The following is a 25760-nucleotide window of genomic DNA, read 5'->3' as shown; positions in this document are numbered from 1 at the left end:
ATACCAAGTATTTGAATCTTGGAGCATTAGAGAAACTAATTTTGAGACCTGATAAGGTAATCTGGAACTCTGGAACTCCTTGGAAGTAAAAATATTCCCAGATCTAAGGCATCTTGAAAAGGGCAGGACACACAAGGCATTCAGAATGAAGAGCAGCAGTAACCCAGCAGGGCTGGCTTTTGTCCACCAGGAGGCAGCATGTCACTCAGCAAAGAGCAGCTCTTACCTATGAGAAGCCAGTAATTCCTCAAGTAGTTCAGCTTGCTCTTCCCTTTGAGTCCGGGGTCAAACTTGAGGTCTGTGCTGGGGGTGATCACACACTCTCCTTTGTCTCCAATGGTGACGCCATCTGTCTGGGGGCCTTCCAGCAAAGGAAGAGTGCTGCCTCGGGGCTGAGGAGATGGGATGCTGTGAGCTGGAAGGTCCTGCAGCACATCCCTCATCCACTATCCCCTAAAGGGACTGTTGTGGCTCTGGCTCAATCATCAAAGCAGACACAAAGGCCCTGGGACCAGGCAACAGAAGCTCCTCCCTCAGGTTACAACAGTGCTCCATTGACACCTTTGCAGAGATTTGTTTGACATGGGACTCAAGCAGCCCAGGCTAGACTTGAACTCCAGATCCTCCTGTCTCCATCTCACAAGTGCTGGGATTACAGGCATGTAATCTCATGTCTGGCCCTTTTCAGATTCTTATGCTTGGGTACTGAGAACCAGAAAGAAGATATATATATATCTCCAGGAAGCTACTATCAGAAATTATAGAAACTCTCTGAGAATCTATATGGAAGAAAATGAGGGGATATGTCCTAGTCACAAATGATGCAATTGCCAATGTGGAATAAACCAGACACTGATGAGCTGATGGAGAGGCAGGAGTGGCCCCACTGTTACAGCAGCCAACCAACTCACCGGGCAGACAATGTACAACCAGCCCAGACGCTAGAAGATCAGGATAAGCGGCCAGGAGTGTAATGTCCCAGACACTCAGTGAGAGCTCAAAGCAGGCTACTAGCCTGGGGAGGGATGGAGAGGTCACAAAGGATGGAAGGGATTGAGCAGGGAGGAGGAAGCGAGAGGCCAGCAACAGAGGCTGAGAAGGAAGAACAGGGAAGTTTGGGGATTGTGGAGATGTGTTTGTCTGGACCATATAACTCTCCAAAAGCAGCAGAGTGGTAGAAAGACAGAGTAGGACTACCTTGAAGACAGCCTGGAGAGTTTAGACCTGAGCACAAAAGCCATGGGTTATAACAGTGTTTCCTGGCTTTGGGAAGCTGTTTCTGTCAACTATCTTGCTTTCAAAGCACAATGTGGATGTGTAGAAACTGCTCACGATTCTTTCAGCTCTGCGTTCCCCCCTCTCCTCCCCCCAACTCGTTTTTGTTTGCTTGTTTGTTTTTTGAGACAGGGTTTCTCTATGTAGCCCTGGCTGTCCTGGAACTTGCTCTGTAGACCAGGCTGGCCTCAAACTCAGAGCTCTGCCTGCCTCTGCCTCCTGAGCGCTGGGATTAAAGGTGTGTGTCACCCCCCAAGCCCACCCCTGGCTATTTCCTCTTCCTAACCAGATGTTCACATGTAACTCAAGGCGACTTTCTGCTAAAAAGGAACAAAAGCAGTTGGGAGACTACATCTCTGGGTCCCACAGCTGACTCACCACTACAGCAACCCCCTCGTGCACCATTGAGGGAGAGGCATAGAGGCTGGTGGAGTACTTCCCAACATACAGGGTAGGCCTGGAAAAAAACAGAAACATGCATTCTACAATCATTTCATGTCCAAACCCCACAAAGTGTGGCTTCTGGGAGATCAGAATTATAGACTCAAGTATCAGCCCCCATGTGGACCATGCGGTTCCCACAGAAACTAGCAAGGTGACAGAGGTACTGTAGGGTGACAGGACAGTAGGACTTCAGGCCCAGCTTCACCTGTCACCTACAGAATGGCAAGCCTCACTTTGCTCCCCTGCAATGCCAGGGCTAGACTACACTGAGTCCAGTACAGCCTAAGGAAAGGGCTGTGTGGATGGCCAGCAGGAGACTGAATACTCAGTACCCATTGCCAGTTTCTCAGGTGACCCTGAGCCAGCACCCTATCAGAACTACCACCTTCAGCATCACCACGCTGCTGTGAGCTTTCTGAGGATACCAAGGGTTCAGCAGAGGAACAGGCGACTACTGCTCCATTCCAGATGCTGAGAGCAAACGGGATGCACAAGATGCATAAAGCAAGAGAGTGGTGCACTCTGTAATCCTAGCATGCGCTGCATGCTTGGGGCCAGCCTCGGCTCCTGAGACCCTGTCTCAGATAAAGAAAACAAACGAAAGAAAAAGGAAAAAGACAAAGAACGGAAACTGCAGTCCAAACTGAGTGGTATTTCCTGGTAATCTGCTCAGGCATCCTACCGCAGACATCACAGGACTGTCTAGTATCAGCCTGAAAGCAGTGGGGCTGTACCCACAGAGCCTTAGGATTGCTACTGTCAGGAGCCTGGGTGGATCCATCATCTGTGAAACCATCCAACTTCTCTCTTCAAATACCTTCTACCTCAATGGTGCTTCACTGTAGAATAGAACACTTGCACATACAGGATCATCTCTGAACTTCCCCACTGGTCTGTAGTGTAGGAGGTGAGGCCTAGTCTGTTGAGTGACTGACAGGCTTTAGTCAGGTGGGAATGAAGACTACAAGCCTGCTGAGTCTCAGTCACATACACTGTAACACTTTTTTGGCTTTCTTTTTAACATTTTTAAAAATGATTTATTTATTTATTATATATACAGTGTAATGTCTGCGTGTATCCCTGCACGCCAGAAGAGGGCATCAGATCCCCTTATAGATGGCTGTGAGCCACCATATGGTTGTTGGGCATTGAACTCAGGACCTCTGGAAGAGCTGCCAATGCTCTTAACTGCTGAGCCATCTCTCTAGCCCCCTTTTTTTCCTGATTTTTAAAATAAGAATGATGTACAATAAAAAATTTAAACATACAATCTTCTACTATAGTCTCCCACTCATATTTTATAGTTAATGTTCAAAAAGTCCAGATAGGGAGCTGGGGAGATAGCTCAGTGGTTAAGAGTACTGACTGCTCTTCCAGAGGACCTGGGTTCAATTCCCAGCACCCATGAGGCAGCTCACAACTGTCTGTAATTCCAGTTCCACTGCACATGAAATAAAAATAAATTAATTAAAAAAACAAAACAAACAACAAAAAAAAAAAAAAAGAAGAAGAAGTCCAGGTAGGTACACACCAGTAATCCTATCACTTGGGAGGCTGAGGTAGAAAGGTTAATAAGTTTGAGGCCAGCCTGGGTTACATGTTGGAACTTTCTCTCAAAGGCCCACAAACATAATAGACTCAGAGAAAAGAGAGAAGAGAAGAGAAGAGAGAGAGAGAGAGAGAGAGAGAGAGAGAGAGAGAGAGAGAGAGAGAGTCTGAAGCATAAAGGAGTACCCCATGATTCACATTCTGAGGTTCCTAATATTTTTTTGTTTTGGGGGGATTTTTTTATTTGTTTTTTGAGACAAGGTTTCTCTGTATGTAGTCCTAGATGTCCTAGAACTCCCTCTGTTGACCAGGTTGGCATCGAACTCAGAGACCCACCTGTCTCTGTCTCCTTGCTGGGATTAAAGGCTTGCACCACTGAGCCAGGATCAATCACAAGCCAGTGTTAACTCTTGATGATCTGCATGGCCTCAGAGATGTCTGCCCACCCCTGACCTCCTCCAGTACAGGGCAAGTTACACTGCAGCAGTCCCAGGATGCCAGGGTTATGGCTGTCCTTTGCTGCCTCATCTGTCCCAACTCCTCCAACTCACGTCAGCTTGCTCTTGGCCTCTGTCTCCTTGGGGAACGGATACTTCCACTTGGTGATGCGCCCCACTTCCCCGGACATGAAGGTCAGGTAGCGCAGAGTCTCCACAGCGACGTTGATGTGCATCACCTTTCTCAGGCCCTCCCGCTGCCAGACGTAAAAGGCTACCACGGGAGAGGCGTAGTTTTGGATCCACAAGACATCCCCAGATTCACTGTCCACAGTCACCACCAGTCCATCGCCATTGGACACAAAGTGGGACATCTCTGTAAAGATGAAACAAAGCATGTCAACCACATCCTGCGACCACATCCTCTACTCTCCTGGAAAGCGCTGTCATTTCATTGAAGAGTAGAGTTCTGGAATATTCTCAGGCCACAAGAGTTCACTGGTTTCCAATGAGCTCTTCAGAATCAAGACACTGAGAGATATCCGGCTTATAAATGTAAAATAGGTTTGTTTTCCACCTTCTTGCCATTTTTTAAAAAACTCTTCTATCCAGTAAGTGAGAGTAATGTTGAGGAGAAAGGAGCCAATGCGGGCGCCTACAAAGCTGACATTGTATAGCAGTCATTTAAGACCTGTGACTCAAAATGACCCACAAAGAACCACTCAGACACAGAATATGTGAGGGCCTGAGCCAGAAAGAATAGTCAGACTTTCAGATACCAGTGTTAAGACAATAAATTTAGGTTGTACAGCTATCACCTGAGTTGTAGATTATTAAAACTAGAGAAGTAATTAGAGTATGAACCACATTTAAAAATGACCTTCTTTTTCTTACTGTGGTACTAGGGATTGGACCTAGGGACTTATATATGCTAAGCAAGATTTTTGTTGTTTTGTTTTATTTTTGAGACAGTCTCTCTCTATATCCTTGGCTTTCCTGGAACTCACTATGTAGACCAGACTAGCCTCAAACTCAGAGGTCTGCCTGCCTCTGCCTCCCTGGAGTTGAGACTAAAGACATGTGCTACCATGCCCAGCCTGGCAAGATTTTTAAGATTTATTTATTTTATGAGTACAAGTTAAGTACCTGCATGAATGTATTTATGTGTACCATATATCTATGAATACTACATGTGTGTCTGGTGTCCATGGAGGCTAGAAGAAGGCACTTGATCTTCTGGAATTGGAGTTACAGGCAGTTATGAGCCACCATACGCTGGGAACTGAACTTGGGTCCTCCGCAAGAGGAACAAGTGCAGCTCTGAGCCATCTCTACAGCCTCCTAGAGTGGCCTTCTTGATCAGGTTATTGATGGCACATGCTAACGTTTAATTCTATTGCCCATGGGCTGGTAGTAAATTCCTTCTGTGATACACAGAACTCAAATGTGTGCCTTCCCTTCTCTCTGGCTAAAGCCATCACCACCACAAGCCTATGAAAAATCCAGAACTTGGTGATGATGGGTTACTTAAAAAAAAAAAAAAAAGTTCTGCTTTCTGGAGAGATCATTTCTATATGTGCAAGGTGCCAGCCCAACTTTGTGAGTGTTCTTCACTGGGTACACTTACTGTAGTCCACGTCATCCTCGGGCAGTGAGGCTGCATAGTCAAAATAGGTGGCATTCCAACGGAGCTCTCGGGTCTTGGTGTCATACATGGTGATGGTGTATTCTGGAGAGTACAGACCAGTCGGTTACCATGGAGGGGCTGGAGAACCTACTAAAGTGTTATATAGTCACAACAAGAAGGTTTTCACTAAATCGCACCAAGACTATCCATGTGGAAAGGGAAAGTCCATGTGGAAGACTGAGGTTCCAAACACGAGAGTAAATCTGGCAGAGATTGTGCTCTGGAACCCATAATTCACAGAATCATTATCTGTGCAATGGCTGTTTTTAGCCACTAAGTTTCAGGGTTCTTTATTACAGAGTAATACATAGGTGATATTAGAAATGGGTACCTAGAAGTGGGATGGTACCATAACCAAAACCTAAAAAACCTGGCACTGACTTTGGGACCAGGCGGTGGAAGGTGGAAGGGTGACAAGAGAAATGTTGACTTGAGACGACAGTGAGGAAACTTGTCACTATGGGAAGCTGAGAGGGGGTAGCCCAGGTATGAGCTTACACAGCAGACATAATTCATAAGGCTACTGCTACAGTAACCTGGAAGACACAAGAAGTACCCACTGGACTCAGGGATGTAGCTAATGAGATTCAAGGTAACAGGATGGACTCTCAGCTGGAAAAGACTTCTTTTGTTTTTGTGAGACAGGGTTTCTCTGTATAACCCTGGCTGTCCTGAAACTCGATTTGTAGACTAGGCTGGCCTCAGATTCACAGAGATCTGTCTGCTTCTGCCTCCCAAGTGCTGGGATTAATGGCATGTACCACCACTGCCTGGTGGGGAAAAGACTCATTAAAAAAAAAAAAAAAAAAAGGCTGAAAAGGAAGTTCAGAGCCTAGCATTTGGGAGGCGGAGGCAGGCATCGGATCTCTGTGAGTTTGAGGCCAGCCTGGTCTACAAAGCAAGTTCCAGGGCAGCTAGGGCTATTATACAGAGAAACCCTGTCCTGAAAAATAAGTGGATGGATGGATGGATGGATGGATGGATGGATGGATGGGTGGACAGACAGATATAAATGAATGAATGAATGAATGAATGAATGAATGAATGAAAAATAAATAAATACATACATACATACATACATACATACATAAATAAATAAATTGTTCTGGCTGGGTGGTGGTGGCTCACAACTTTAATCCTAGCACTTGGGAGGCAGAGGCAGGTGGATCTCTTTGAGTTTGAGGCCAGCCTGATCTATAAAATGAGTTCTGGGACAGCCAAGGCTACACAGAGAAAACTGTCTCAAAAAAACAAACACCAGATAAACAAAGAAAGAAATACATTAAGTAAATAAAAGGGAAGTTCAGAATTACCAGCAGGGAGAAAAAGTCCCAGGTCATGGTTAAAATCAAACTCAGGTGAGTCTAGAAACCCTTCTTAGAGACCTCAGAAAGATTTAAGATGATACCTTGGAGACCCTTCTACTAGCTAGAGTCATAAGAATTTTGCCAAGGCACTCTCACAATCTCAAGTGGACATTTGTAGTAGTATGGCCTTTATCTAATGGACTAACTATAATTTGACACATGGGAAGCCTACCAAGTTCTTAAAGGGTTAATATCAGTACAACAATCAGATAATAAAGGGGTGGACTCCAGACTCCCTAGTTTCAAATAAGAACCAGATTGAGAAAGCTATAAAACTAGCCATTTCTTTTTCTTTTAGGTGCCCGTGTGTCTGACTATATGTCTGAGCATCACATACATGTAGTGTTGTGGAGGACCGAAGATATCTGGTCCCTTAGGACTGGAGTTACAGTTGTGAGCCACCACATGGCATCCAGTGCTCTCAACTGCTGAGCCATCTCTCCAGCCCCTAAACTAGCCATTTCTGATGAAAAAGGAAGCATTTCTCTCAAAGGATAGAACCAAGAGGCACTGAGAACAACCCAGTAGAGAACCAATGTCCAGGAGTAGAACTGGACTCTGAAAGGAATGTTTTCTGTATCCCAGTGTAGGGAACCTGAAAACAAAAGCCTGGCTGGATTTCAGAATTACTAAGGATGAGCATCCTTCCCTTTTTTTTTGCTAGCTTTCCCCCCTCAGTGTTCAGGATTAAACCCAGGACCGTGTTCACGCTATGCAATCATTCAACCGCCCAGCCACATCCTCGATCCTTTGTTCTTCTCTTTCTGAATGGGAATGAAGGTTTATTACAGCCACCTTGTCTCATCACCGTACACTAAGTGGACGAAGGGAAAGGGACAAGGAAGAGAACCCCTCCTCCCCTACCCCCCTCATCTGCTTGTTAAGATAGGGTTTCATACAGCTTGGGCTGCCCTTATATTCACATGCAGCCAAGGCTAGCATTGCATTCCTGATCCTCTTACCTTTACCTCCCACGTGTTGGGATTACAGGTGTGTACCACCATGCTCAGTGAAAACTTGTCTCTTTCATTCACAGGTCTCCAGATCAGAGATCCTCATCTGCCATCATGCCTAATGCAGATCCCAAGACACTGGGTTTTGAGACCAATGTTATGATTGGATTTTGAGGATCTTGGGAGTGGGTGAATGTATTTTGTATGTGGAAGAGTTCAAACTACTGCAGCCAGAGGGAAGGCTCTATAAGAATGCCTGAACAGAGGCCCATCATCACTTCTTTCCTGTAATATGCAAGCCACTTTTTCTATCAAGAGGCTGAGTCTTTGTCTTCACCCTTGGCTCTGGACCTGCCTAATGACCTGCTTTGACCAATGACTGGCACAGAAGTAAGGCTGTGAGAGTTCTGAGTTCAGAACTTATGAGGTATTCTAACATCCACTTTTGCCTAAGAAGGAACATGTCAGGAAGCGCGGGCTTTCCATCTGGATGTGTGGGGAAGTTTACACGGAGCTGAACCAAGATTCCAGACATGAGTCATCCCTGCATGAAGAGTTGAGAAGATGTCTGTGTGGAGCCCTTCCTAATTCCTTAGTCAAAGAACTAGGAACAGTAAAATGGCCATTACTTTAAGACACTAGGTTAGGTGGCTTATTACATGGCAATAGATAATGGAAACAGTGGCTTTGTGGACTAAGAACACACATTCCATCTAAAGCCAGAGCATGTCCAAACTCCCTCCATACCCCAGTTCTACCGGAGACCCATCGTTTTTATACCTGCGTGAAGCTAGGAATCCCTGTAAGGCTTTACTTGATGGAAAAATGAACAAATCTTAAGTCCCAACAGCAGAAACAAGGACACTTGATTATTACAGGGGAGGATGGCTGCTGTAATAGGCCTGTCAACTAGTACATGTGCCCCCAGAACAGGAGAGTAAAATGGAGTCTTCCTGAACAAGGTGGGAGCTTGAAGGCTGGGAAAACAGCTTCACAGAGGAGGGAGCTTTTGAGCAGAGCTGTGGAAGAAGGACAGACATTTACGTGCCAGACAGGCAAAACCAGGCATACCCGGCCAGTAGAGAGACCACTCCACTGCTACTCCGAGAGCAGCAGGTCGAGTACCCAGTTGAAAATATGTCAAGAAGGGAACCGCAGTAGCTGCATGATGGGGCTCTGTGGGTCACAGAGTAGTCTAGACTACATTCCCTGGGGTCTGAAGGGTCTGAGAAATCTGGCTGCTTGGAGAGGGCAACTCTGGCCACTTTTTGGAGAACAAATCCAGTAACAGAGGCCAGTGGAGGAGCTTTGTCCCATCCACTCTAGAAACAGGCGGGTGGTTTAACAAGGGCTCATTCCTTACCTGTCCGTCCAAGATACAGCAGGGAGGTTGATGGGCAGAGACTGTCTGCAAAGGTTGATGACAAAGTCTGCTGCTTCTCTCCAGTCAGGAGGTCGATGACATACCAAATGTCCTGCTTTTTACCTGGAATGTTAGTGGACACACTGTTAACACCCATCCCAAATGGAAATAAACAGCATCACCAAGGTAGCGGTTCTAACCATTCAAGATCCTCTCTGTGCTGGGAAACAGGCCTGATATCCTTAGGATGTTAGACATGTTTCTATAGTGCTTTGGAAGGGACAAAATAAACAGTAATGTGAACATAATAACTCCTTGGGCCACTGAGTCTCATACTAATTTAATAGCCTAAACCCAACACAAAAAATTCTCTACAATTTATAATCTAATTATAGTATGAAAAAAGTTCTCTTAACTTTTAAGTTGGGTTTTACTGCTTTGAATAACTATCTTAAATACGAAAAATCTTGTCTGTCCTTTTCCCAGGAATGAGGATCTATATAAATATAAGCACACCTAGGGGTTCTTCCCTTGGTAACTATGATTCATATTCCTCAACTACCCTACCAATTACTGCACATGTGAAGCAGCACATAACTATAATTAGCTAGTACCTGTGACTGGTCAGCAGAGTTGCTGTAACCTGATGCTAATGGGGCTAAAGTTATTTCAGCCTTTGTCTCTAGCCAGTAAAATATTGCCAGGTCACTGGTTATACCTCTCATCTTGATCAGCTGATTAAATATGAACATGCAGACAGCACAGCCACATAAACACTTTTAGGAAAACATACAGCATGTGTGTCTATGGTATAGATGGTATGGTATATTTGAAGGCCAACACAGTCAACTGTAATGTGTGCATTTCTATTCTGTAAGCCACGGCTCTGGACATTTATGTCTTCCTACTTTAGTAGATGCTTCCTACATTCAAGTTCCCATGGGAGCAGAATACAGAGATGCCAGAGAAGGTCACAGCAAGCTACTTAGCTGTAACTTATGTAACACACCAGATTTCACACATGCACAACTTGTTTGTGGACCCTAACTGGTCTCACCGATAAGGTCTTAAAATTAAAAAGATCTGAATATAGAAAATAAATCATATCCAAAAAACTATGACCACTAATACCTTCCATCTATGTGACATACATCTGGTTACTTCAAGGACCACTGCAGTCTGTTTAACCTACCTATAGCTATGATGGGTGGATTGAGTAACTATAATGCTCACAAATATACTCAGTGAACTCACATAAGACATGACACAAAGATGGTGGAAACACAGTATTCTAAGTTGACCACAGATGATGAACTGCTCGAAGACCAATAGAGAACAACGGCACAGTCAGAAGGTGATCATGTGGACCCAGGGCATGGCCCAGAGAAGGGAAGGTTTGCTGCTCATTTCCTATGAATCTACTGACTGGGAGTTCCTCATTCTGAGCAGCTCGTGCAAGGAAGCAGGAGCTTGGGTGTCCCTAGCAAAACTTAAAAAACCGGCCTGCATTTGAGACTTGAAAATGTACACAGAGCTCATGAGGCATGAATAGGCATCAAGCACTTTCAGTTCCTCAAAAAGAAAGCTGCTATATAAACACAGGCTATTATTGCTACTAGAATTTCCAGATAAATACAGTTCTCCTTTGTGCTCCAAATGCATCTTTATTGACATTTTGGCAGCAATGTGCTGAAGAAAAGCAGGTGAGCTGATGCTTTGAAAGCTGTGACCCCATAGGTATGAAGACAGCTTATCTAGGCAAGCTGCTAAGTGCTGCTTCTACCAAATATTCTGATAGCAGGAACTACTAAGAAAACCCTATAATTAATAGGCAGTGCCTGGCTTCCCTTCCTTGGCTCAGACTATTGTATTCACTTTAAATTTTATCCATTTGCAGCTAGGTATGTCGCAATCATGAAATGACAGCAGCAGGCCAACCCAGTGGCTAAAAGCTTATTAAATGAGTAACCATACTAATGATGTCAATTTTTCCTCAGAAGGAGAGAGCACTTTCTTTTTCTAGACAAGGTTTCTCTGTGTAGCCCTGACTGTAGATCAGGCTGGCCTCGAACTCACAGAGATCCACCTGCTTCTATCTCCTGAGTGCTGGAATTAAAGGTGTGCACCACCATCGCCTGGTGAGAATTCTTTCTTAATTGGCCAGATAATCCTGGCATGAACAACACACAACTAAGGCATGGAAAAACTTTTCTCAGAAAGATTTGAAAGAAGGTGACAACCAACAGCTTTCTCTCTCAACCAAAACTCTCCCAGATTCCAGGATTCACAGTCAAAAAGAACCAAGTTTTTGGTGCTGAAAATGGGAACTCTTACCCATGTAGAGGATTCCATCTGAACTTCGGCATGGGGATGCCTGAACCAATTCTGGGATGGTAAAGGGAAGTTTCTTTAAAAAAAAAAAAAAAAAGAAGAAGAAGAAGAAAAGAAAAGTAAAAAAAAAATAAGTTAACCAAGTCTTGTGAAATTGCTGTAACTTTACCAAGCATGCTGTTTTTGTTACTCAGTTCTTGTACAAACAGAAGCTCACTGAAGATGGAAGCTTCTAATTGGAACCTAAGGAGGAGGTCCTGGGCTTCCACACCTACTTCCAACAGCCTCCGGGCTCCCTGTCTCTGAACTCTGTACACCAACTCATTTATTTGACACAGGACGCACAGGTCCCTCAGGTCTCCTGCGCAGAAGGTTCCCGAGGGTGCCATAAACCTCTTCTGAGAAGATGACACAAATGTGGAGAGTTACAGTCTTGAGTATTTTAAGGGAGACATAAATCTGTCTTCGAAAACTGACTCAAAAATAGCCAAGGTGGAACAACAGTGCCTCTTACTGTGGGAGGACCATGGCATTACTGCTGAGAAGAAGCAACTTAGAAGGAAGTCAAGGCTCAAGGGAAGGAGAATGGTCACACGGGCAACACAAAGGTCTCAGTTTGGGTGTTTTCTTCAGTAAGTAATCTTCTGCTGAAAACAGAGCCTTTGGGTTGTAGAAAGGAAGTTGGGGTAGGTGCCAGGAAAAGAAACTCCAAGAACTCCCAACGTTTCAACACATTTCGTCATAAACTGCCTCTTGTGAGCCCACAGCTGACCTCTGACGGCCCTTTTGGCCATTGCTTGTTTCGGTGAACTTTATTTTTGGAACAGGCCCTGAAACTGTGCAGATACCTGATGCTTGGCTTCTACTACACTGCCATCTTTTCTCCAAAGAAGAAAAGATTTCTTGGCTTTTTAGTGTTACTAAACGGAGCCATAGGTACAAATCAACTATTTGGATTTTCCCATCATTCCAACATTCAAACTCAACCTCAGAAAAAAGGAAAAGGACAGCAAGAGGGAGCAGAGCCTAGAGTTTACCAGATGTTTCCGAACCCCTCTGGAGTCAGTCCTGTGCTCCAAGACAGATACTATCACAGCTCTGAGAGAGCATCCTTGGGAAACCACACCTCTTTAAGTCCAAACACCAATCCTGGAAGCTTGACTTGTCCAGGCTGTTTCTATACCTCTAAGGTGGGAACAACACACACAGGCTAACAAGAAGTTCAAACAAGATGACTTACACTGATCACTCCACACTATTTCTAGCTTAAAACACAGATGTACTTCATGCCACGGTGTGGAGAGAAATGCAGAGTCATGTGGGGGAGGTGCATGCAGCCCCACCCCCCGTCCTGCTTTTCTCTGTCTGTATCAGGCCCAGGTGCTCGAAACCTAATTTTAAAATACACACTTGAGAGCCCACAGAGTCCACTGAAGAGTCTAGACCAGGGGTTTTCATGCTTGGCCACACCTTATAATCACATGAAGACTTTCAAAACTTCCTTGTGAAGCATAACATACAACCAGGATGGCTCTCATAAGCATAGCTCAGTAATGTGCATCAAGTAAACCCTACCTGTAACTAACATCCATATCAGACAGACAGAGAACATTCTAGCTCTCTAGAAGCTCCCTCAAGGCCTTTTGTAGCTATGAACTCCCTGGGGTAACTATTATGCTAACTCCCAAATCAACAGAATCTAGTTTTTCCTGGTTTTGAGATTTATATAAATGAATCTTGAGTATGTGGCCTGTTCTGTTTGTCATGTTTTACTTAGTGCTCTATTTGAGAGACAGATCCATGTTGGATACACTTGTAGACTGTTGGCTCTTGCAGCTGAGCATTCAACTGAACGACTATTTTCTTTTGAAGGTTTTTTTATTTATTTATTCTTTATGTACAAAGACTAGCATGATCTGTTTCACTGTGTAGACAGTCTTGAATAACCCATTCAAGGTCACTTAGTCCAACTTAATGAAGCCTATGTCCTTGGCGCACTGGCAGAGACACTGACAGCACATGTCCAGCCTGTATTTCCGGATCAGACCGTGGCGGTTAGAGCAGAGGCGGCAAGAGGGAGAACCCTGGCCAAACTTCCGCGGGTGATTCCAGGAGAGCTGCTGGTGACCCATCTTGCCTTCAGATGGCCAATGAGGAAAAAGGGGACTATCTCATAATTAACTTATCTAGTCTATTATTGATGTATTTAGCTAGATCCTACATTTTGCATATAATAAGCAGTATGATTGGATAAACATCTATCCTGGTTGCTTGTCAACTGACATGGGCTAGAGTCAATTTAGAAAGGAACCTCAACTGAGAAAACGCCTCATCAAATTGGCCTATGGGCAAAGACTTTGGGGCATTTTCTTTTTTCTTTCTTTCTTTTTTTTTTTTCAAGACAGGGTTTCTCTGTGTAGTTTTGGTGCCTGTCCTGGATCTCACTCTGTAGACCAGGCTGGCCTCGAATTCATAGAGATCCACCTGGCTCTGCCTCCCAAGTGCTGGGACTAAAGGCGTGCACCACCACCGCCCGGCGGGGCATTTTCTCGTTGATGATTGATGTGGAAGGTGAACAGGTGGTCCTGAAGTGTACAGGGAAGCAAGCGAAGCAGGAGGTGCAAGCCAGTAAGCTGCATTCCTGCATGATTCTGCCTCATGAGTTCCTACCATGACTTCCCTACGTTATGGAGTGTGACCAGAGAGTGGCTGAGATGAAATAAACCCAGTCCTCCCCAGGTTCTTTTTGGTCCTGGTCTTTCACAGTAGGACAATGTCTTTTGGCTTCGGGAGAGCACATCGGTGCACTGCTCTGGGTGCACAGCTGGGAGGGTGTCACTGGGTTGTAAGCTGTCCTGCCTGCATCTCCAGTGGGTGACGCTCTGCTTACTGGGATCTCCACAAACACAAGGTTCCTCTCCTTCTGCTAGATATCCAGTCATCAGAGCCACACTGGATAGGAGCTGGCATTGTGATGTTAGTTTATATTTCCCTAATATCTTTTCATGTATTTATTTACCATTTGAATACATTCTTCTACCTTTCTATTGGCTCATCTGTCTTTTTCTTTTTGGTGTTTTGAGAATCTGGCTGGTCTGCAACCCACTGTGTAGAGCATATTGGCCTCAAACTTAGAGAGATCTGCCTGCCTCTGCCTCTGTGCTGGGATGAAAGGTGTGCATCACCATGCCCAACCACTTGTCTTCTTCTCCTGACATTCTGGAGCTCTTTTGGTTGGTTATTTGAGACAGAGTCTCATGTAATTCAGAATGTTCTCAAACTCACTGTGTAACTGAGGGTGACCTTCAACTTCTGATCCTCCGGTCTTCACCTCTTGAGTGCTGGGGTTAGAGACATGTGTCCCCCACACCCAGTTTTTTTTTTTTTTTTTTTTTTTTTTTTTTTTTTTTTTTTTACAGTGCTGGGAATTGAACTTGGCCCCTCTAGAAGTTGTTTTTCTTTTCTAAATGTGGATGTTTGGATGTTGTTTTGTTTTCCAAATGTTGGGTGTGTGGACTACAAATACATAGGCCTCCTTTCTTCAGGAAAAAAAATCTCTCAATTTTAACATAATCAGTGTATCAATCTTTACTTAAATTTATGGTTGGTACATTTAAAAGTATCCTATTTAAGAAATCATTATGGGCACACCTCCTCTGACCTTTACTTATACACTCCCTGTGGAATGAGTGGGTGCACACATACACAAATAAGTGTAATAAAAATGTTATAAAATTGTGACATATTCAAAGACCACAAAGCTCTCCTACTACTTTCCCCTGAAGCTTTATTATCTTGCATTTTGCATTTATTAACATGTGATTTGTCTGAAACGGATTCTTTATGTGGATGGATGTACAGTCAAGATATCTTATTTCTACATGGACATTCTACTGATCTATTCATATCTTCACCCGCTTGTGCTGGGAAGCAAACCCAAAGCCCTGTATCAGGTAAATATTTTACTACTGAGCCACATTCCCACCCCAAGACACATACTATTTATTAAAAAGATACTCCCCACCAAAATATCATCATTGTCACAAGTCAGATGATCATCTAGGTGGGTTAATTTCTAATTTTCTTATCTGGAGAACTTAAAAGAAAAACATTGATAATTTAGATCAACCATGGAACTGAAACCTAGGTTCAGTTGTGTATGTTGTGTGTATAAACAGGGTTTCATTACACAGCCCTAGTCTTACTATGTAGTAGTGCTGGCTGGCCTGGAACTTTCCAGGTAGACCATGCTGGCCTCAATCCCATGGAGATCTGCCTGCTTCTGCCTCCTAAATGCTGGTACTAAAGGCATGCACAACCAACTCTGGCAACACTCAGAAGGTCTTTTAAAACTTTAAAAAATATATATCTTATTTATTTTTATGTGTATAAGGATTTGCCCAAATTATGTCTGTGTATCACATGCATGCAGAGCCCATGGTGGGCAGAAAAAGGTGTCAGATGCCCTGGAACTGGGGTTACAGATGGTTGTAAGCTGCTGTGTAGGTGCTGGGAATTGAACCTAGGTCTCCTGGAAGAGACCTTAGTAGCTGAGCCATCTCTTTAGCCCCACAGGCTCAGTATTTTTTAGCATGCCTCAGGTTATTACACTGTGTAGCAAAAGTTGAGACCCACTGGTCTAGAACCCCGAGTAGAGATGGCAGTGGACTATTACATGCTTCCACTAAAAAGGAAGCTTAGCTCTCTGAGATGAGGAGTGGAGAGATTAATTTTTTTTAACTTTTGTAGGACATTTATTTATCTGTGTGTACTGTGAGGGGAACTGAATGCATGCCATAGCACACATGTGGAGGCCAGAAAACAATTTATAGGAGTCAGTTCTCTCCTTCTACCATGTAGGTCCTAGGGATACACCCTGGATCATCAGGATTGGCAGGAAGTGCCTTCACCCAGAGTCATCTCACTGGCCCAGTAAACAGTATTTCAAACTACATTTCTTTTTCACTGTTGTTTTTAAGACAGGGTTTCTCTGTGCAACAGTCCTGGCTGTCCTGAAACTTGATTTGTAGACCAGGCTGGCATCAAACTCAATGAGATTTGTCTGCCTCTGCCTTCTGAGTGCTGGGATTAAAGGCGTGCGCTGCCACCACTGGGCTCAAAAAAAATTTTTTTAAAGCTCATTTAGAAAGCTCTAGGAAGGCACTAATGCCCATGCCCCATGCCACATTATCTGAATCAGAATGCCCAGCAGTTTGTATGAGGCTCCTAGGTGATCTCACACTCAGGTGCAGATAAGAATTTGGTTAAGAATCCCAGAGCATACAAAGAAGTTAAATATTCTCACCGTCAGGCCTTCGTTGTTCTTGCCTCCAAGTGTGTACAGACTGCCATCATTGGGATCTGGGAGGAAAGCAGGCCTAGAAATTAAATAATAAATGCCAATGATAAACTATAGCCCAGGACACAGAACAAAAGACCACAATGATCAAAATCATCCAAAGCTATGACATAGGGGATGAGTGAGTGAGTGAGTGTGAGAGAGAGAGAGAGAGAGAGAGAGAGAGAGAGAGAGAGAGAGAGAGAGAATGTGTGTAAGACAACTTTACCCACTGCTTTTTTCACTTCAGCCACATAAAACTATAATACCCCATAGAGGTATGTGTTCTATTGAAGTGGAGAAAGACAACCTGAGAGAGTAAAGTCATGCGGAGCCACAGAAGGAAAGTGTCTTGGTCAGGGCACTGTGGATGACAATGGAATAGTGAAAGAGCTCAGCAAGTCTGTCGTCCACTTCTACGTCCACTGTATGTGGACATCAACAATTAATAGTGAGCAGCAACAGTCTCATATAGAAACAGACCAAATCGGTAGTTTTATTTATTCTTAGAGAATTTCATAAATGTATATATGTTATATTTTGCTCATATCTGCTTTCCATACCCGATCCCAACTCTACACCTCCCCTGCCATGCATATGCACCACAAATATGCCTTTAGGATCTCCTGGAACTGGGGTTATGGGGTTGTGAGCTACCACATGGGTGCTGGGTATTGAATGCAAATCCTCTGTAGAAGCAACGAATGCTCTTAATTGTTGAGCTCTCTCTCCAGCTCTCCTCTTTTCAATTTTTAAAAAATAACCACTAAATCTAATCAGTGTTCAACAAACATTTACTTCTTAAATGACAGCAATAAAAGCAAACTCTGAAAGCCTGGCATCAGAGAACCTGTCAGGGATATAAATCAAGATCTCTGTAGTAACATCCCACAAGAAGATTGGAGGTTGATCCTCTGTCAGGTGAATGTGCTATAGACGGAACTGTAATTAGTTGCAGTGAGGAATCCCTTATCGAATTTCTTTTCAATTTGGGTTCCCTTGAACACCACACACTCTAAGAGCAGATTACATTCACCTTTCCTCTCTGCGATGTGATACAGTGAACAAAAAGAGATCCGGGGAAGAGATGGTTCAGCAGTTAGGAGCTGTCTACTCTTCTAGAGGACCCAGGTTCAATTCCCAGCACCCACATGGTGGCTCACAATCATCTGTAACTCAAGTCTCAGGAGATCTGATACCTTCTTCTGGCCTCCATGGACACCAGGCAACACATCTGATACCCAGACATGCTTACATGGTGGTATTTTATTTGTACTGAAATGTGATTTTAATTGTATGTTAATAAATAAAGTTGCCTGGGGGTCAGAGCTATTAGAGCCATAGCAAGAGTGTGGTGGTGGTGGCAGCAGCAGCAGCGCACGCCTTTAGTCCCAGCGTTTGGTAGACAGAGCTAGGTAGATCTCTGTGTGTTCAAGGATACAGCCAGCATTGGAGACACACGCCTTTAATCTCAATACCATAGAAGACCTGGAAGTCTCTACAGACAGGCAGTGACGAGGCAGTCATGTGTTTGGGTTTACAACCAATGAGAAGGCAGAACAGAAAGACTATATAAAGACAACCACATAGGAAGTAGGTCTCTTTCGGAGAGGTAGGACCACTGCAGGAGGAAGGGTAAGGTTTTAGCTCTGAGCTCTTCTTTACATTGGTTCTGTGTTTCTTATTTAATAAGACGGTTGGTTACATCTATATGCACACAAGCAAAACAACCATACACATAAAATAAATAAATAAATTTTTAAGAGAATGGATAAATAAATAAATTTTAAAAGGAGAGATTCTGACTTTGGAATTTAACTCAAAACTCAAGTTTCATCTAAAGTTGCTGGGCATAGTGGTGCATGCCTTTAATCACAGCATTCAGGAGGCAGAGGCAGGCAGATCTCTGTGAATCTGAGGATAGGCTGGTCTACATAGTGAGCTCTAGGACACCCAGAGCTACATGGTGAGACCATGTCATGGAAAAAAAAAATTCCATCTCAAACAACTCTTTTTAATACTACTGCTCTCCCCATCAAAGGACCAGAGGCTTCTAACATATCATCTACCTGGTAAATTTTTATGTCTCAAAAATGCTTGCTACATTTTAAACTTGTGCATGTATTTGTGCCTGGCAACTAAATAAGATGGTAAATTAAAAGGAAATACTAAAGAGATGAGGAAACTTACTCTTCCACGTGTGTTGGGACCTGCAGGACTGGATCTGTATAAAAGAACAAGAAGCATCATCAGACAGGCTCTGAAATGTCAAGCCCTGGAGGCATCCCAGGACCAACTTATACGCTGTACCAACAACTAAGATTGGCCTGCATTAGCTAAGTCATGAGAGGGCACTTCAGGAAACACAAAAGAAGCAAAGGTTAAGTGCTTACAATTCTTACTAAGACTAGATAGAGGAGGCTGGAGAGATGGCTCAGTGGTTAAAAGCATTTGTTGCTCTTGCAGAGGACCCAAGTTGGACTCCTAGCACCTACATGGTGGTTCACAGCCATCCATAATTCCAATTCCAGGGGATCTGATGCCCTTTTATCTGAGGACACCAAGCATGCATGGTGCATATACACATACAGGCAAAACATTCACTGGGCAGTGGTGGCACATGCCTTTAATCCCAGCACTCGGGAGGCAGAGCCAGGAGGATCTCTGTGAGTTCAAGGCCAGCCTGGGCTACCAAGTGAGTTCCAGGAAAGGCGCAAAGCTACACGGAGAAACCCTGTCTCGAAAAACAAACAAACAAACAAACAAACAAAAAAAAACCCATTCACACATACAATAAAATAAGTCTAAAATTTTTTTAAATATTTATTTTTGTTTTTATTTATTTATTTATTTATTTATTTGGGTTTTTCGAGACAAGGTTTCTCTGCGTAGCTTTGCGCCTTTCCTGCAGCTCACTTGGTAGCCCAGGCTGGCCTCGACCTCACAAAGATCCGCCTGGCTCTGCCTCCCGAGTGCTGGGATTAAAGGTGTGCGCCACCACTGCCCGGCCTTATTTTTGTTTTATACCTATGAGTGTTTTGCCTGCATGTATGTCTCTGTGACATGTGCAAAAAAAAGTGCCTGCAGAGGCCAGAAGAGGGCATTGGAGCCCTGGCAGTGGAGTTACAGATGGTTATGAATCGCCATATGCATGTTGGGTATTGAAGCCAGGTCTTCTGGAAGAGTAGTCAATGTTCTTAACCCCTGAGCCATCTCTCCAGTCCCCGAACCAGAGGAATTTCTAAAATCTGAATCATTAGTTTGTTGTTGGATACCCAGATATTCCCATTAGTAAATGCCATACTTGGGATTCATAACTGATGTTAACTGGGTAACAAATGCTCTGTAGCAGCTTATGGCAATCCTACAGACTTCAAGTGTTGATATTCCCTTTGATCTACTAATTGTATTTCTGTAAAATCTAACTTAAAATAGTATAAAATACAGGAAGAGCTAATTGTACAAAGATGTTCACAATAGCATTATAAATAAAGCAAATATTCTTTGATATGGTTAAATTATCTGGCAGAAAATTAAGGCCTCTTAAAAAGTCTAATAAATTTTTTTGTTGCTATTTATTTTGTTTTGAGACAGGGTCTGACTGTGTAGCTCTGGCTGGCCTTGAACACCCAGAGAGGCTAGCCTCTGCCTCCTGAGTGCTGGGATTAAAGCTGTGCACCACCCTGCCCAGTGCTAACAAACCTAAGTTGTAAGCATGTACACGTTTTTATGCTTTTGTAGTCATGTGAAGAACAGTTTATGTAGGTTATAATATAACGTTCAGTACAACAGAAAAAAAACTAGATGGAAAGATTTAAAGTACTAATAATGTTCTTTTTTAAAGTATAAACAAATCTCACTTTTTCTATTTTTCTCAAATTTTCTACAAGATCGGGTATTACTTTTTAAATTGGAAAGAAATATTTTTCTGTCAATCCCATGTTTACAGCAGTAAAATCTGGCTGAATTCCTCTTTTCCGGGGTTCTCCCAGGCATGCACCAAAGAGGAGGCTCCTGATTGTCTGGGATGGATAGCAGTGGTGAGAATGTGAGCAGAAGTAGCAGGCTGCAACATCTGGAGACCTCAAGAGAGAGATGCACAATGAGGCCGACCGCCAGCAAGCGCCCATACTACAACCACTGTACACTCCAGGGCAGAGGGAAGGAAACATTCAAACAAGGTTTTGTATGCAGAGTTCTAGACTCCAGAAGGGCATGATGACAGACAGCTGTCTGATCTGCCACTTGGGATTCTCCTGTGAAGTAAAGTCTTTCAAGCTTTATCATATATTGACTCTGTTTTAAGAGCAGACGGTGTTCACAACAGAGACACACACCAGATGTGGTCTGTGGGCAGCAAACAATTCACTAAACCAAAGAAAGACACCGTGGAAACATGGTGAACTTTCAGTCAGTAAGCACATTTTATCTTTCCCATTAATCACCTCTCAGTACACTCTCACAAACAGACTGATGCAAGAGACAGGAAATAAAGGCACACGACACTCACTCAACTGAAACAAACCAGGCAGGGTGCAATTAGGGCCCAGAAACTCCAACTCAGCCTCAAAGCTATGCAGCCAGCAAAAGCAAGAATGTCATATTCCAAAGAGAGCACAGCAGTATAAAAGCCATTTATCTTTTTTGCTCACTTCAGTCACTTAATGGTGTCACAGATAAAACAGAGGAAGTAGACACTGCTAAAATCTAGCAATTATAAAAATAAGACATGGATATTAACGTGTTTGAATTCCTGTTCACAATCTAATCTTTGCTGTACAGTTCACTCAGTCTCAGATGGACTCATCTCCAAAGGCAGATTTCCCTTGCTTATTATGGTTTATCTACAGCCCTCTGACTTTTTGAGGCCTCAGGTCTGAAGATGTACCGTACATCGTAAGATACAGGGGGTCAGGGGCTGGAGAGATGGCTCAGCGGTTAAGAGCACTGGCTGCTCCTCTAGAGGACCCAGGTTCAATCCCAGCATCCACATGGCAGCTCGCAACTGTCTGTAACTCCAGTTCCAGGGGATCTGACACCTTCACACCAATGCACACAAAATGAAGTTAAATAAAACAAAAACAAGATGTCAGTGGGAAACAGAAGGTGCCCTGGGCCAACAATATCAATGTTAAAGAGCCACTCCCGCTTTCTAGTCTTAGTGTGGCTGCCTTCACCTTCCCCATCCACTCAGTATAACAGGGCACCTGGACAAGCTTATGTTAAGGTATAGACCAGGTTAAAAACTCAAAAGCTGCTCAGCTTCTGAGGCAAAACAATGAGCTGTTCCACAGATACTTCTCTTCTTAAAGAATCATTGGTAGTCAGGCATGGTAGTATATACATGTAATTAATTCTAGCACTTAAGAGCCTGAGGCAGAAGGATTCCAAGTTCAAGGCAGCCTGGGCTAGTGAGACCTTGTCTGGTATGGGGAGAATCCAAGATTTGCTTGAAAACAGTACAGAAAAGAATTGTGTAAAAGGGCAGATCAAGCAAAAGGTGGCTGGTAACTTGTTAAGAGATAGAATTGGGGACATGGAGTCTTTTCACTAATTTCTGTACATATTCTTGGAATCTTCTACATTAACAAAGGTTAAAAATAAACAATAAAAATAAAATTAAGCATCACTTAAAAATGTGTGATGAAAGATAAACAGGGAAAGTGTTTTTTGATTTACTAATGAGAACTATATCAGGTAAGACTTGCTTACAAGTTTTCAGCCAATGAAAAGACACCCTGAGCAAACCACTCAGCTGTAAGCAAATACTCCTGTAAAATAGGCCAGTCTATCCATATGGAGCCAGATAAGGGTAAATGCCAACCTCACTGAGCTGTTTTACTTACAGAAAGGAAAAAAGGCGGGGTGGTGGGTGGTGGTGGGGAGGTGGGGGTATAAAATGGATGTTATTCAAGGTAAAGGTTCAAGGTAAAGGTGAGGTTAGCAGGTAAAGCCATGGGGAAATACCACTGAAAACAATGTTTGGTCTCTCCCAGGATTACCTTGGGAAGAAACCAAACTGCTACCTGCTGCCCTGGAAGGAGCAGCGCTGGACTCAGTTCCACCAGCTGGTGCCCAGCATCCTGGGCCAGAGCAGGTGACACTTCCTGCTATCCCGTACTGTGCTAATCTAATCCTTGTTAACCGGAGACAAAACTGGCCAAGCAGATGCCCACACTTGCCTTTGTCCAAGCTCATCAGGGTGGAAGTGAAAATGCTCCTATCTCCAACAGAAGCAAGTGCTGCCTTGCTCCATCTGGAGGGCCTTTCCAGGTTCCTGCTGAAGGTCCCCCCCCCCTCATAACCAGCCCTACCTAGAGCTATTCTCTCAGAATCAACTAGAGATTTCCTCTATGTGCTACCAGTACCTCAGCCTCCATTGTCCAAATTACTCCCTCCATCTTTCACTCAAGACTAGCTTCTTGAGCACCCTATTGATTTTGTTTGTTTTGAAAATAGGTTTTTTTCATACACTATATTCTGATTACAGTTTTCTCCTCCCTCACCTCCTCCCAGATCCTCTCTACCTCCCCACCCATCTAACTCCATGCCTTCTCTCTTTAGGAAAAAAAAATAGAACAAGGCAAACAGAAAAAAAGAAAAAAAGAAAAAAAAGAAAAGAAAAAACACAAGAAATGCACACACAGAGAGAGACACACAAATGAAATCTCCAGTGCTAGGACTGAGTACCCTCTATTGTTAACAAAACCCAATTTTTTTTGGGGGGGGGGGCAGTTTCGAGACAGGGTTTCTCTGTGTAGTTTTGGTGCCTGTCCTGGATCTGAATCTCTGTCTGTAGACCAGGCTGGCTCTGCTGGGATTAAAGGCATGCGCCGCCACCACCCGGCTAAAACCCAACTACTTAAACCCACATGGGACTGCATAATTGAATGTGAGGGTCAGGAAGAGTTTGGCAAGAGTGAAAGTTTTGGTGTTTCTGGCAGCCCTCAGCCATGCTATATTACACAACCTCATGTAGCCTTGATTCTGAATACACAAGTATACTTTGCACCTTGAATGTCATCATTCCATGCTACATCATTAATACTGCCTGAAACATTGTGGCTCAAAACAGAGATGCTTAGGCTTATGTTATGAATGACATTATTTTTATTGTACATATGAAGTTTTCTGCTCTTATAGAAGATAATGGTTTAAAGTCAATTATGGTGGTGCATACATACAATCCCCAAACTTGGGAGGTACACAGTCCAGAGAATTAGGAGTTCAAAGGTCATCCCCAGCTGCACAGTAAGTTCTAAGGCAACCTGGGTTACTTGAAACTGTCTCAAACAAACAAACAAATTAACAACAACAACAACAAAAAACCACAACAACAAAAACAAAAACTTTTAATATTTTCCTACTCTCAATCATCAGCGTGTATCAAATTACTATTATCTTTAGATTGCATTGCATTAAAATGTTTGACTTAAAAAAAATTGATGTTTGAACTAGGTTTGGTGACCTACACCTTTAATCCTAGTACTAAGGAAAAGGCAAGTAGCTCTCTTGAGTTTGAGGCCAATGTGGTCTACACAGTAAGTTCCAGGCCAGCCAGGGCTACATAGTGGGTCCTTATCTCAAAGTAAATAAATAAATATTTAAAAAAACCAAAAACCTGCTGTTTGAGTCATTGACATTAGTTTCATTTAAAAAAAATCATTAACTGCCCTGTAATTAGGAGAAAATTTCCAACCATTTCTGAAATGGCCCTAAATATACATATGTCATTTTTGTACTACAGATTTGTGTGAAGTGGGTTCTCAGTAATGACAGTTATAAAATCAAAATATTGATCAACTCTGAAAAATGTTGAAGATGCTCCACAACCTGTAGTGTCAGATGTTCAGCCAAGATTTAAGCCTTTTTTTCCCTTTTCTAGAAAGATATTTTTAGTTTTCACTTTTTTGTATTTTATTGTGTATCTCCACTGTACATAGTACTGTACAACATAAGGACATTTTCACATTAGAAGTGTATATACACATTGGGAGAATGCCTCCAACCCGCACCACACATACTCTATCTTCTTCCTGGGACTCACTTGGTAGCCTAGGCTGGCCTCGAACTCACAGAGATCCGCCTGGCTCTGCCTCCTGAGTGCTGGGATTAAAGGCGTGTGCCACCACCGCCCGGCTTTGTTTTGTTTACAGCCACCACCACCTGGCAAGACTTTATTTCAATGCTTTCAAACATAGAAGAGTGACCCTCCCAAAGACAATCAGAACACACTTCTAGGACTCAAAATCTTTTGGTGTTCATATGCCACCGCCACCTCCCCCACTCTTCCTTACTCTCTCCCAGCATGCCGTTCCTTGTATTCCTCAGCATCCTGCCAAGCCTATCTCTGCCTCAGTGCTCTTGCATTTCTCTTCCTTCTGCTTAGGTCTTTGACCAAATATCATACCTCAGTGGTTTCCCATGACTACCTCTATGCCCCAGGATTTCCTATATTCTCTGCCGAAATCTTCCCTATGGCACTTGCCCCCTCTTAAATTCTGGATATTTTGTTATTGGTTTGTTTCTAGATAATGTTTGTGTTTGTGTCTGATTCTAGATACTGTCTGTTTTCTGTTGTTTGCTATATTATCATTACCTAAAATAATCCCTGACACATAGGAGGTGCCCAGTGCATTTGTTGAATGAAGTAATTAAAAGGCATTATGTAGCCGGGCGGTGGTGGTGCACGCCTTTAATCCCAGCACTCGGGAGGCAGAGCCAGGCGGATCTCTGTGAGTTCGAGGCCAGCCTGGGCTACCAAGTGAGTTCCAGGAAAGGCGCAAAGCTACACAGAGAAACCCTGTCTCGAAAAACCAAAAAAAAAAAAAAAAAAAGGCATTATGTATCACCAGGGATTGGTGGTCTATGCCTTTAATCCCAGGACTCAGAGGCAGAGGCAGGTGGATATCTGAGTCTGAGGCCAGCCTGGGCTAGAGAGAGAGTACCAGGACAGCCAGGGCTACACAGAGAAACCCTGTCTCAATAACAAAACAAAACAACAAAAGGCATTAATT

General features: G+C 43.5%; 2 protein-coding genes across 2 annotated transcripts in view; both read right to left on the bottom strand.

Moving 5' to 3' along the window:
* The window catches only part of Ern1 (endoplasmic reticulum to nucleus signaling 1), a 102962-nt gene that overhangs the window by 25506 nt on the left and 51696 nt on the right, over window positions 1-25760 (bottom strand). Inside the window, exons 3-10 of the mRNA XM_028865193.2 lie at window positions 18934-18967; window positions 16711-16783; window positions 11409-11481; window positions 9075-9197; window positions 5332-5433; window positions 3819-4080; window positions 1654-1732; window positions 227-392 (exon numbers count right to left, since the gene is read on the bottom strand). Of these exons, the coding sequence (XP_028721026.1) occupies window positions 227-392; window positions 1654-1732; window positions 3819-4080; window positions 5332-5433; window positions 9075-9197; window positions 11409-11481; window positions 16711-16783; window positions 18934-18967 (912 nt within the window). The remainder of the gene's footprint in view (window positions 1-226; window positions 393-1653; window positions 1733-3818; window positions 4081-5331; window positions 5434-9074; window positions 9198-11408; window positions 11482-16710; window positions 16784-18933; window positions 18968-25760) is intronic.
* Window positions 13280-13785, bottom strand: LOC119087004 (40S ribosomal protein S29-like). Its single transcript, XM_037201308.1, has one exon. The coding sequence runs from the start codon at window positions 13535-13537 to the stop codon at window positions 13367-13369; it is 171 nt and encodes a 56-aa protein (XP_037057203.1). The 5' UTR covers window positions 13538-13785; the 3' UTR covers window positions 13280-13366.

Source organism: Peromyscus leucopus, chromosome 8b (genome assembly GCF_004664715.2).
Source record: "Peromyscus leucopus breed LL Stock chromosome 8b, UCI_PerLeu_2.1, whole genome shotgun sequence".
Lineage (NCBI taxonomy): Eukaryota > Metazoa > Chordata > Mammalia > Rodentia > Cricetidae > Peromyscus > Peromyscus leucopus.
This window is presented reverse-complemented; position numbering and strand designations above follow the sequence as displayed.

What these genes read in the sequence shown, in the direction of transcription:
- LOC119087004 (XM_037201308.1), bottom strand. Translation starts at nt 13,537, where the DNA reads ATGGGTCACCAGCAGCTCTCCTGGAATCACCCGCGGAAGTTTGGCCAG.